The sequence below is a fragment of the Genypterus blacodes genome, unplaced genomic scaffold (genome assembly GCF_046128005.1).
Source record: "Genypterus blacodes isolate CSIRO-AG114 ecotype Tasmania unplaced genomic scaffold, CSIRO-AGI_Gbla_v1 ptg000321l_1, whole genome shotgun sequence".
NCBI lineage: Eukaryota > Metazoa > Chordata > Actinopteri > Ophidiiformes > Ophidiidae > Genypterus > Genypterus blacodes.
Genome location: NW_027467108.1, coordinates 72,501 through 85,000, shown reverse-complemented (window position 1 = coordinate 85,000; position 12,500 = coordinate 72,501). Strand labels below are relative to the sequence as shown.

At 46.4% G+C, this 12,500-nt stretch overlaps 1 protein-coding gene across 1 annotated transcript in view; it reads left to right on the top strand.

Moving 5' to 3' along the window:
- emx3 (empty spiracles homeobox 3) overlaps positions 1 to 2,206 on the top strand; it is a 7,952-nt gene extending 5,746 nt beyond the window's left edge. The window contains exon 3 of the mRNA XM_076137484.1: positions 834 to 2,206. Within this exon, the coding sequence (XP_075993599.1) occupies positions 834 to 1,004 (171 nt within the window). The 3' untranslated portion in view covers positions 1,005 to 2,206. The remainder of the gene's footprint in view (positions 1 to 833) is intronic.
- Positions 2,207 to 12,500: the final 10,294 nt, after the last annotated feature.

Below are 12,500 nucleotides of genomic sequence, written 5' to 3'. Positions count from 1 at the left end.
GACGCCTGTGAAACCTAGTGATTCATTTACGAGCTCATTTCACAAGCGAATAAGGCAGCGAGCGATCCGTCACTCAGGCTCTGATCACAGCTCCAACTTTAGATAGAGGAAGAAGAGGAGACGCTCGGAAAACCATCCCTATCCAACCTCCTGCCACTCAGCATCTCTGTAATACCAGGTTTCTCTCAGGAGAGCCAACAGTCACCGTGACGATGGTTCGGTCCGTCTGAGACTCAAACTATCCAAACTCACATCAGAGCCCAAACCTCAGCTCAGATGTGTTTACAGGAAGTTTCCTTAAGGTGTTTGTGTCCATGTGACCTTTGACCTGTACTGGTGAAGCTCTGCTGGTGTCTAGCAGCCTGGTCCAGAGCAGAGCAGACCTGCAGCTCTGTTTGCTGCTCTGCCACTCTGTGAAGCTCTGTTTCTACAGTTACAGTTACAGCTCAGAGTTTAGTGTTATTATTGTTCTTCTGAAGTCTCCATTCCAGCAGCAGGAGGCTGGCAGAGCCGTCGGCACTGAAAGCATCTCGCCACATCCTGTCGATCTGACAGATTGTGCAATCTGAGCCGTGTGTCAACGTGTTCCAACAGACTGTGTGTCACATACGTGTTTTACACGCCGTCACTCAAAAGCTTTATAATGCATTTGACTGATTTATGGGCAGTATTTATTACTGCCTGCACTGCTAATACTGTGTAGTAATACGGACTTACAGCAGTCACAACACACACACACACACACACACACACACACGCACACACACTGGTGCTGATCTACAGTAATAATAATAATTTCATTCCCCCCCCCCCCCCCCCCCCCCTCCCCCCAGGTGAAGGTTTGGTTTCAGAATCGCAGGACGAAGCACAAGCGTCAGAAGCTGGAGGAAGAGTCTCCAGAAGCTCAGCAGAAGAGGAAGGGCAGCCAGCATGTGAGCCGCTGGAGGGCGGCGACGCAGCAGCCCACCTCCCATGATGACATCGACGTCATCTCCGAGGACTAGACACACTCAAGTGCACCTACACGCGCACACACACACACACACACACACAAGGACGTTTTTATTTCCCGATGACTGAGGACAGAGCCCCGCCCCCTGGACAGACACGCCCCCTTTGGCTCTTCATTGAGCACACGCTGTCACTGATTGGACGATGAACACTGAGGAGCTGAGCAAACAGCGCCTCTGTGTGGGACGACGGATGACGAGCGCGCTCACAGGACGCAGACGAGCCAAACCAAATGGTGACGGAACTCTGACGTCACAGCAAACACGACAGGAAACCAGCTGCAGTCCAAACAGGAAGTCGACTCTTATGGACCTGGGGTTAATTATTAACTCTCACTTTCCTGCTCTGTAATTTATTCACCAAAACTTAAAAACTTTTTTTATTTAAAGAGTTCAGGAGTTGGAGGAACGCTGACACTTCCTGTTTCAATAGACGATGACATCATCTCTGTGGGTCAGAATGTCCTGTTTCCTGTTTGTGTTGGGCTAAACGTCATGAACACAAAGTTTACGTCACCAAAATATTTTCAAACTGTGTGAATGTAAAGGAGAAAATGTTAAAGGAAGTGAAAGTAGAGCTGGTGACGTCTAACTTTGATCGATTGATTTATCGATTGGTAAACAAGTAAATCTGTCACTTTTTGTGGGAGGAGCTTTTATTCTGAAGGACTGTTTCTCTTTGAACCCCACATGAAAACGGGATGATAACATTTACAGCAACGTTTCTCAACCTCTGAGTGAGGACCGTGCATGTGGTCACCTGATATGCAGGCGAGGTCAAAGGTCATTTATGCAGTTTGTTATGGTTTCATCAGCAATGTTGATTGGGATTCATCCAAACTGGTTAGCTGGTGTTAGCTGGTGTTAGCTGGTGTTAGCTGCTAACGTGGCTAACGTGATCCTGCCGTTTGTTTTTGTGTTCTTGTTGGGGATCATTTCCTGTACACCATAGCTTGTCTTGCTCAGAGGCACTGAGGCAAAGTCAGGAGTCAGCTGATCCTGGAGCAGTGTGTGAGGGCGTCAGTCTGCCCCCTGCTGGTAGTTTTGTGTTTTGGATAAATGTAGGTATTTATGTAAATGATGATTTTAAAGTATTCTATGCATCTGTTTGTGTTTTTTACAGCTTTTACCTCATCATCTCTAATGTAGCACTTCTTAGATCTATTTTTTCATCCTTTGCATTGATGCACTGCGTGTACGACTCATTTCCTCCAAAGGGACAAAACTCGAGCTTTCTACTTCCTGTGTTTGGATTTGGAAACATCATTAAAAATTCAAGAGAATAAAGTTTGCTTCTGGTGTGAATCTGCTGAACTTTTCTTCTACAGTACAGAGACTCTGACTGCAGTCCCTCATCTGACAGCTAGGATGCCTCCAGTTACTTCAGGTACTCCAGTGCCATGGTAACACAGGTACAGTCACTGTGTCACTGCACATCCTGTCTGCTGTACCTACTTCCTGTTTGCGGCCGTGGTAACAGATATGCTTGATATCGCTGCAACATGAAAACGATACTCAGTATGTCTTACCTGCCTGGTTGCTGTTGTTGCCATGGAAACGTTTCAGAGATGGAGACCAGATGGCGGGAAGCTCGTAGGTGCACGGAAACAAACAATCTCATCTTCATCTACAAGTGCCTCCGACACCACGGGTGAGGGAATGAGTCTTCATCCTTTCTTCTTCTACTGACTTAGAGCAGCGTGCAACAACTTCACAAAGTCACTCAGCAGAGCATCATGGGACACACAGGGTCACAGAGGTCCAGGGTCACAGAGGTCAGATAGCACTTCTGTTCTGTGCACACGGTGTCTCCCCCTTTGATGATGTCATAGTATATATAACCTGGTGTTGTTGTGTATTATGTTTATTTTTACACAACCTCTGACCTCCGCCAAGCAGCTCCTGTTTCTAGCCGTGTTCGTGTGTTTGTCATGAATAAGTTCAAAGGTGAGTTTAATGAAGCTGAAGAACAAAACAAAACCCTGCTGTCTGTGTGTGTGTGTGTGTGTGTGTGTGTGTGTGTGCGTGTGTGTGTGTGTGGCTCCTGAGGAGGTAAATTTAAGTCATTAAAAGTCAAATTAAAGCACAAAGTTCAGACGGACGGAGGTTGAGACCTGATTCAGCTGTTTACTGAAGCCGCTTGTTTTGACCCAATCAGCCAACTGTGTGTGTGTGTGTGTGTGTGTGTGTGTGTGTGTGTGTGTGTGACACTCTAAACGTTCCTAATGAGTGCTTTAGCATTGAATGTTGGAGTGAATATTATACTGCTTATTTGTTTACTTCTACTAGTTTTACATTCAGGACTTTCACTTATAAAGACTGTTTACACTTTGTACTTCAGTTATAACACAATAAATTGGAGCAATTCCCAAAAAATAAATTAATTATTACTCTCACTGGGGGGAGGGTGGGGGGGGGGGGGGGACTTCCCTCTGTCAAGTCCCAACACTGTCAGCCAACACACACACACACACACACCGTGTAGCGTTTTTCTTCTTCTGTTCTTTGTAAAAGCTCAAAATTTAACTAAATAAATAAAAACAGAGCCAAAAGTAAAAAACTGAAATTTTCCAAAACAAATCAAATCTGAGTTTGTTTTAAATTAAGAATTCTTTTGTAGATTCTAAATGATTCTTGGTGATTGTAACAGTGGTTGAGTCACGTCGCTGCATGCAGAGCGTGCGACTGCAGCGGCAATAAAACAATCATGTGAGTGAGGAAGACCACCCACCTGAGCCTTCATCACCCCCAAACACTTAAAGCTACAGTCACAGATGCTAATGGCCAATCCCGTGGCTCCGCCCACCACCACTGCCCTTAGAAACAGGACAGGAAGCAGCTGTGACCTGCAGGTTAGTGATGTGACTGAGGCTGAAGCTCTCAATCACTCAGCCTTCAAACGCCTCTCGTCTCACGCGGCTACGCTGATTTGTAGCCTCGGTAAAGTTTAGGAGCCTGTGACGTTGCCATAACAACCGGGCTGCTGGTTTTGATTCACGGCCGGCACGACAGACTAATGACAGGTTCACACTGCAGCGTTTAACTTTATAGACTGGATGAGCAGGTTCGGACGGAGCTCACGGTCTGCCAGCCGCGCTCAGATCAGCGTCACGCCTCCGTGCGGTGTGGGGTGTCGGCCTCAGACCTGATCCTGAGTCAGCACCCGGGGGCCACCACACACCCACGGCGCTTCCTCCATGCCACCTGGGCGCAGCGCTCTGATTGGCTGAGAGGCAGCGGGGTGGAGAGGGTTAAGTGATGTTTTTATGAATCACTGAAGGAGCTTTAATTAAGCGTAATGATGCTGAGCGGCTCCCCCATCATCACAGTAATTACAGCCAATTACCCACAAAACACATCAACGTTTAGATTACTGTTCCCTTTTGTTGCTTAATTTTCCTCAGAAACGATTTCCTCCTCTGTGTCAATCAAGGCACAGCGTTTAGCACGGCGACCTCACTGTGAGAAGGTCCTGGGTTTCAATCCCGTGTCTGCCTTGCTCCTTCCTGTTTGGAGTTCCCATGCTGTGCCTCCCTGGGGTTCCCCTCCATTGAAAACGTGTGCTGGGCTCATTGCTCCTGCCGTTGCCCTTTAGCAAGGACACACAAGTAGTAAGATTGTGAACTCCTGTTGGCTCTTTTGTCTCAGGAATAAATTCAGGAATGAAGGAGTAAATTAATTTTGCTGCTTTGACTGCAGCTCAACAAGTCACTGTGACTTTATGAGGAAAAGCTTGATTGACACTGACTAAGTCCCTCAAAACACTGGAATGGAACGTTCAGTCCTGCTGGTGTCTGCAATGACACAACAAACTCTACAGATAGGATCATGAATGTTTTGATGTTTTTGTTAAATTGTGATTTCAAAAGCAGGAGATTGAAGGTGAAACATGCGACGAGGAAATCTGAGCAAACCAGACAGGATGATGATGATGAAGCTTTAATTCACACACACACACACACGCACACGCACACACACTCATAAAGTTATAATCACGCTTCAATACGCATTCAGTCCGTAGCGTAAAGATCAATCCCGTCAACTTACCCTTTCTGTTACATTTCTGAAAAGGGTTGATTGATAAGTTGTGAGCCCTGTAGTATCAGACTCGGATGTGTTTTATAGATTTTTAACATTATAATATTTGTTATTTCCTCTCATGGGAACACACACACACAAAGACACACACACACACAGAGTGCAGATGCTGGTTTACAAACACAGAACAGATGAATAAATGTTTAGATAACAACGTATCAAACTTCCATATTATTAGTGAACTCGTCTGATTGTTTGTGTTGAGGAAGCAACGATGACAAATCAAAGCGATAATTAATTCAACACAGTCAAACCTGCAAATAACCAAAACTGTGAGGAAAGAAACACACACACGCACAGAGAGAAAGAGTGAGTGTGCCTGTGTGTGTGGTGTGTGTGTGTGTGTGTGGTGTATGTGTGTGTGTGGTGTATGTGTGTGTGGTGTATGTGCGATAACAAAGGATGCTAAAGTCTGTCTGAAACCACAGCGAGCATTAATCCCTCATTAAACACCGAGCTTCAGTTTGACCACAAATCCTTTGTAAACATGACAGCAGATCTTCGTCATCTTCATCATCATCGCCATAAATCTATTTAATAACCTTTAATGACACAAACAAACAAATTAAATGTGGTTCCCTTGTGATGAGCTCATGTTTCTGTGATCAAACACAAGAACACTTTATTAACTTTATTATGCTTCACCCAAAATATTTTCTCTTTGTATTTGAGTTGAGTTTGGGGTTTTATTGTTTTATTAATACTACTAACAATAAAAACACCTTTTACTACTATAATAACATACAACACACACACACACACACACAGAACCTGTTTGTTCTGTTCTGCAGCGCGACATGAAAACATTAATAATTACAGAATGTTGCATGTTCAAACATTACAACACGCAACATTTGTTTACAACTCTGTTTGTTTGCAGAGTGAAAGAGACCAGCTGTCAATCAGAGACAGAGAGACAGAGACAGACAGAGGGAGAAGGAGTCTCTCTCTTTCTGTCTCTCTCTGTCTCTTTCTCACTCAGTCTCTCTCTCGCTGTCTCTCTCTCAGTCTATCTCTCACTCAGTCTCTCTCTCGCTGTCTCTCTCTCAGTCTATCTCTCACTCAGTCTCTCTCTCTGTCTCTCTCTCAGTCTCTCTCTCACTCAGTCTCTCTCTCTGTCTCTCTCTCAGTCTCTCTCTCTGTCTCTCGCTCTCATTCATTCTCTCTCTCTGTCTCTCTCTCTCTCTCTCCCTCTCTCTCAGTCTCTCTCTCTGTCTGTCTGTCTCTCTGTCTCCCCCCGTGTGATTTATTCGCCCGCTGACAGACAGATAATGGGCGAGTGAAAGCTGACTGTGGCCCCTGAGGGCCAACATGATTGGACAGCTTCCTCTGTGGTATCCGTCTCTGTCTTCCCCACGGCGAGGCGGGCGAGTCGGGCGTGACGCGGGCGGTAGTGGTGGGACGGTCGTCTGTCAATCATTTCCTGTCTGAAGATACAAGTCGGTACAGGCGAGGCCGCTGCGTTTAAGGTCTGCTGGGAAACAAACTGCTTCATCTGAAACAGATGTTGATTGATAATTTCCGAGCCTGTGACATCATTTGAACTTCATCTCTGTAAATGATGGCTTCAGGTTCTTTGTATAAACAAACTTTCTTCTAGATTCCACTGCAGTCTGAATGAAGCTCTTGTTTGTCGCACACCTTCTGTCTCTCTGCTTCTTCTCTGGTTGTTGTTTGGACTCCTGAGAGCCGCAGGTAGAACCCTCAGGATCTTCTTCTTCTTCACTGTAAAGTTTGTTGCAGTTTGGTATCTGGTTTGCGGAGTTTCCTGCTCTCTAACCTCCATCACTGCTGGAATTTGTCTCACAAAATGCAATAAAAGGCCGCCGTCGCAGTGGAAGGTATGAACTCGCTGTCACCATTTACCTCCATGTTGCTAATGAACCCCCCCCCCCCCCCTTAAACGGGACGCTTTTTATTAAAATGAGCTGCTCTTCCTCGTTAGGGCACCTGTGCTCTCCTGCGCCTCATTAAAAGCCAAATCCTGTAAATTTCTGCATCCGCCGACAGCGACTCTGTTACCAAATACTGAGCAAGGCAGCAGCGCGATAATTAATGTTAAAACCAGGAAGGGGGGGGGGGGGGGGTTGGGGGAGGGTGGGGCAGCTCGTTTGCATGGATGTGAGTGTGGAAATGAGAAAAACAAGGGGACCCGCAGTGAGCAGGCGGTGGGCGGCTCTGTTGTGTTGCTCCGGTCCCCAGAGCCGTTTTAACACCCGATGTGGGCTCCTCTTCCTCCTCCTCCTCCTCCTCCTCCTCCTCCTCGTCTTCGTCGGTAGGCACAGCGTTTCAGCAGGAGGGAGGCTCTATGTTGAACAATAACGCGTTAGATTTCATGAATTCCGTTCTATTCTGAGGCGACTGCAGGAAGTACGTGTGAGCCTTAAACAACTTCCTGCTGCTTCTCTGGTGAATATTCAGGGCTTTTTTGCGCTGAGATGAACGTGTAAAGATCCATGATTTCATTGATGGCGGCTGGGTGCTAATCACATTCCAGACAAAGGAAAATTGAATATTGCAACAATTAGCAGGTCTGATGGAGACAATCACACAACCTGAGCGACAAGCTTAAATTTAACTTGAATACGCAACGAAAACAGCGTCTGAGGAATTCTCATGAGGAGGTGTTGATGAAGACAAACACTGCTGGAAGGTAGAGGAGGAGGAAGAGGAGGAGGAGGAGGAGGAGAGGAGGAGGAGATGGGTGGAGAGGAGACAGGTGGAGACAGGTGGAGACAAGGAGAGGGTTGACTGATAAGTTGTGAGCTTGCCACAGCAGCGTTTAGCTTGTCTGAAGTCAGATGTAAATGAAAAACAAATGAAATGAAAAGTAAAATCATAGTACGAGTTTAAACATGAGACAGTTTGTTGGTTTGAGATAATGATTCAAACAAAGTCGCAGACATTACGTGTGTGTGTGAGTGTGTGTGTTTCGCCTCATTGCTTGTATGGAAAACACCTTTGCCTTTATTACCTCCATGTTCCAGTCCTGCTCCTCACATTTACATGGGGGGGGAGAGAGAGAGAGGGAGTGGAGGGGAGGGGAGGGGTGGGGGGGGTCAGGTCAGGTCCAGGTTCTCCTCCTTAATGTTTATATGAATGCAGATTTCTCTACAGTCTTGGATCCTGAACAAACAGCATTTGAGCTTGAGTCTTTCTTGATTCCGTGTTTTGGATTTCAGCAGAAACAAACTGAGGACTGAGCTGAGGACTCATTTACATGGAGGTCAGAATCTGATTTACAAGTATCAACGTTTTGTTTTGTTGTTTAAATATTTTTCCAGAATGTTTTTGGAGTCTTTCGACTTATTCTCTGGATTTTTGTGAAAAAAATAATCAATTGTTGTTATTTGTTTCTTCCCTCACTTACATTTTGTAAAGAAGGAGGAAGTAGACAGGTTTGTTCAGCCTGCTTCACACAGAGGGGCGAGCCTGCATGCAGCTCGGCTCTCAGGCCTTTTGTGGTTTCCGAGCCAGAGTGACGGACAGATGGGACGGACATTTCTAGAGACAAGCGGGCCTGGAAAACAGCCTGGAGGCGTCACTGCATTTGTGGTTTTCAGGTCAGTCAGGAACCCTTAGATTTGTCATCCTGTGAAGTATTTCCAGTGCTGAATGGCGGCGTTTGTCACTTCCTGTGACTCGGAGTGTTAGATAGTGATGGGTTCTCATTTGTTTAAAGGTCTCAGCGGGTTTGGACGAGCCCTTCCAGTGCTTTTTCTCTCTGCTTGTTTAGCTGCAGCCATGCATGCCTAACGCAGGGCTGAGGACGCCACATCCTGCAAATGAGCGCCATGATTTCCCTGCCGACGTTTGGACAGAGCAGGCCGCGGCTGAACGCCAGGCCTTAAAGACTGAGCGGCTGAGCGAAGATGGCCGCCCGTGATTCAAAGCACAGCAGCCTGTGTTATTAAAAGCAGGATTACTCAAATGTGCCGGGCACGCTCTGTTTAGCCCCCAGCCTGCAGGAAACAACACACTGTCTGACCTGAGGGAGCGATTCTACAGTACAAGTACTATACTGCAGTTACACGGCATAGTCGGGATCAGCAGTAAAATGTACTGCTGAGTCGAAGTGCTCACAGTGTGGAACTAAAGAACAAGAGCTCATATTATATTATTATTATGATTATTATGATTATTATTATTATTATTATTATTATTATCCTTTTTCGTGTTTGGAAAGAACACAACTTATTCCTTCATCCATTACCTTGTTTTGATCTCCAAACTGATTCATTTCTCTCTCAGACTAAACGACTCTAACAGGTCAAACAAAGGCTGATTGATTAATTGTGAACCCAACTTAAATTTCACATCCTAGTTATATCTGTTGATTGAAATACTAAGCTTAGAACTTCTCAATCAAACCACCAGCTGTTACCAGTGAGCACATACTGTATCATTGCAGCTCAGGAGCTATGATATGGGTCAGGCTCACAACTTATCAATCATCTATCTATTTATACCCATGATAGGACTCAAAACAGAAGAGCACTGTGGTTGATATGGAGTACAAAGGTTGAATGATAAATGTTGAGCACAGTCAGCCCAGTAAAATACTAGGCTCAGGATTTATCAATCAACCCTGTTTAACTCTAATCACTGAGCAATCAAAGGCACCTCGGTAATGCTGTGACATCAGTAATCATAACACACCAGCCCACTGTGTTATGGCTTGGGCTCATAACTTATCAGTCGTCCCTCTCCTCACACAGTATGATAATAATAGTTGTGAGGGAAAAACAAATTTGGGTGAAGTGCGAGAAGCAGCGTGTGCCAGCAGAGCCGGTCGGTGTGACTTTAAAGTGTGGCTTTAAAAGTTGTAATGGTAAGCATATGCAGCACAATCTGTTCTGTTATTTACACCGAGCCGAGTCTCCATCATCCCTCGCTCTCCCTCTGAAGAGCCCACAAATCTGGAAGGATTTCACAAGTAATAATTCATAGGCTAATCTCACTCCATGACTCTAATTAACGCATCATTAAAAGCATAATTCAGATAATTATAATTTCTCACTTTTTAAATGAGGGATGGGGAAGAAGCGAAGGTGTCTGAGGAGCCAATTTAGTGAGTCAAACAGATTCTGCAGCCGAGCGGGTGGGTGGCAAAACGCAGAAACGCAGCCAGGCGGAGAAATAAAAACTCTGCCTGCTGCTTGCCACCGAGCGCTCCAACGTGTGGAGTCGTGAGAAGTGTGATCGGTACAAACATGGACGCCGCTATGACAGGAAGAGGCGCTCTGCCAAACAGAGGAGAGGCTCACCTGAACACATCACAGGAAGCAGAGACAGGAGACCGACCGCCAGAGCCAGAGCAGGACCAAGAACCAGAGCCAGAGCCAGAAACAGAGCCAGAGCGAGCCAGAGGCAGAGGCAGGTCAAGCCTCCATCCAACCTTCATCCAACCATCATCCCATCATCATCATCCACCAGGAAGCTTGTTTGTGCACCTTCAAAATTTGGTCTTCAAAATACCCTGGAAACGTCCACAGGAACCTCAAAGACCCTCAATGACCCCAATGACCCCATTGGTCCAGACTAAACAGGAAGTTTAAGATGTGCTTTTCATGAACGTTGTCTCACTGCGACTGCAAGATGGAGTTTCATCTCAGTGATCTGGATTCTTTCCTGGATTGACTTCTCCATACGAGGCCTCCACCTACTGAGAGCTACCGCCCAGGAGAGCAGCTGGTTAGCAGAGGCAGGCTAACGCTCCTGAATACATAATAAAGTGTAGGATCTGTGTTTGTGTGAAACGTGGGTCAACCTGAGGACGCAGACGAGGCGTTTACACCGACGGGCTACACGACTACAGAGGCAAGGAGCGCCATGCAGAGGAGCGCCATGCAGAGGAGGAGCAGCAGAACGCCAAGCTACTCAGTCAGTGGTGCTCAGCTAACGTTGAATACTGAAGCATAAAAATGCAGAGCTCCAGAGCGTCCAACAGAGCGACGTGTCGGCCGTTAGCGACCGTGACGACAAAGTCAGCAGATGGCTGCGATGCAACACTGGAGGGCGCCACAAACAAATAAAGCATTAAGTAGAACACTTCAAACGTACACACACAGATTTATTTATCTATCCTGTGGAGTGACGACTGTGTGTGATGTCATCAGGAGGCGCCAGCAGATGTTCCAGCTTCTGGCAACTGTCCAAATCAATTATCCCACCTTTCACTTCCTGCTCTCCCTCCCACACACACACACACACACACCTTCAGCTCTCATCAGAGGTGTGAACGAGGTAAGCATCTCTCTCTCTCTCTCTCTCTCTCTCTCTCTCTCTCTCTCTCTCTCTCTCTCTCTCTTTCTCTCTCCCACCTTTAAAATATTCATCCCCTCACAACATCTCAGCAGCTGCAGTGCATTGTGGGTATTGGTCCTTCCAAGCAGGCAGAGAACAAAAACATAACCGGCAAATAGATTTTTTTCTTAATTTGCTTTTCATCCAAACACATTTGATCAGTTAGAGTTTGTTTATTTGACCTTTGACCACACAAACCCTTCTTCTTTTAAACGTTACACGTGTTATACGTGTTAGGCGTGTTCTCGTCCCACAGCCTGAGCGCGGCTTGTTTTTGGATCACACTAACTCCGCCCACTCTGCTCTGATCTGCACTGAGATGACAAATAAGTAAGAAAGCAAATCATTCAAGAGTAAAACATGAAATCTGTGAAGAGTAACATGTCTGTCAGCTTTAACGACATTAAAGAGCTCAAGGTGAAACTAAAAATCATTTGACTGCGATTATTCACACACACACACACACACACACACACGCTGAAGTGAGTGTGACTCCTTATTTCATCAAACGACACAATTGGAACAAACCCTCCACAGTTGTCTGTCCCCCTCCTCCCTGCACACAGAGGCAGGTTCGGCGCCCCCTGCAGGTCACTGATGCTGTCACCATCTGTCTGCCATCTCTCATTCTGTTGTTGTGTTACAGACGATGGTTTCTGTCTGAGATGGAGAAGACGTTTCTGCTGAGCCGAGCCTCAATATACACACGGATCTATGTTCTAAAGAGAGGCGGGTCCAGACCGGACACGATCCTGGGCCCGGACCAGACACGAGGGCCGGGTCCAGACTGACTGCTGCTCTCCTGCCGCCTCCTGCGCCCTGGTGACCACTTGTGACCCCTTTTTGTCCTCTTCCTGTCACCTCGTACCGTGAGGTGGATCAACTGACCAATCAAGATGAGTGGAACTCCAGTAAAATGGCAGAAAAGAAGCTGAACTGTAAACAGTGTGTGTGGAGGAACACATGATGTACGGCCAATCAGGGCTGAGCTGAGGCACTGGAGGCTCCATCAGCTGTGACTGAGAGAGAGAGAGCGAGAGAGAGAGAGAGAGAGAGAGAGAGAGGGAGAGAGAGACACACACACAC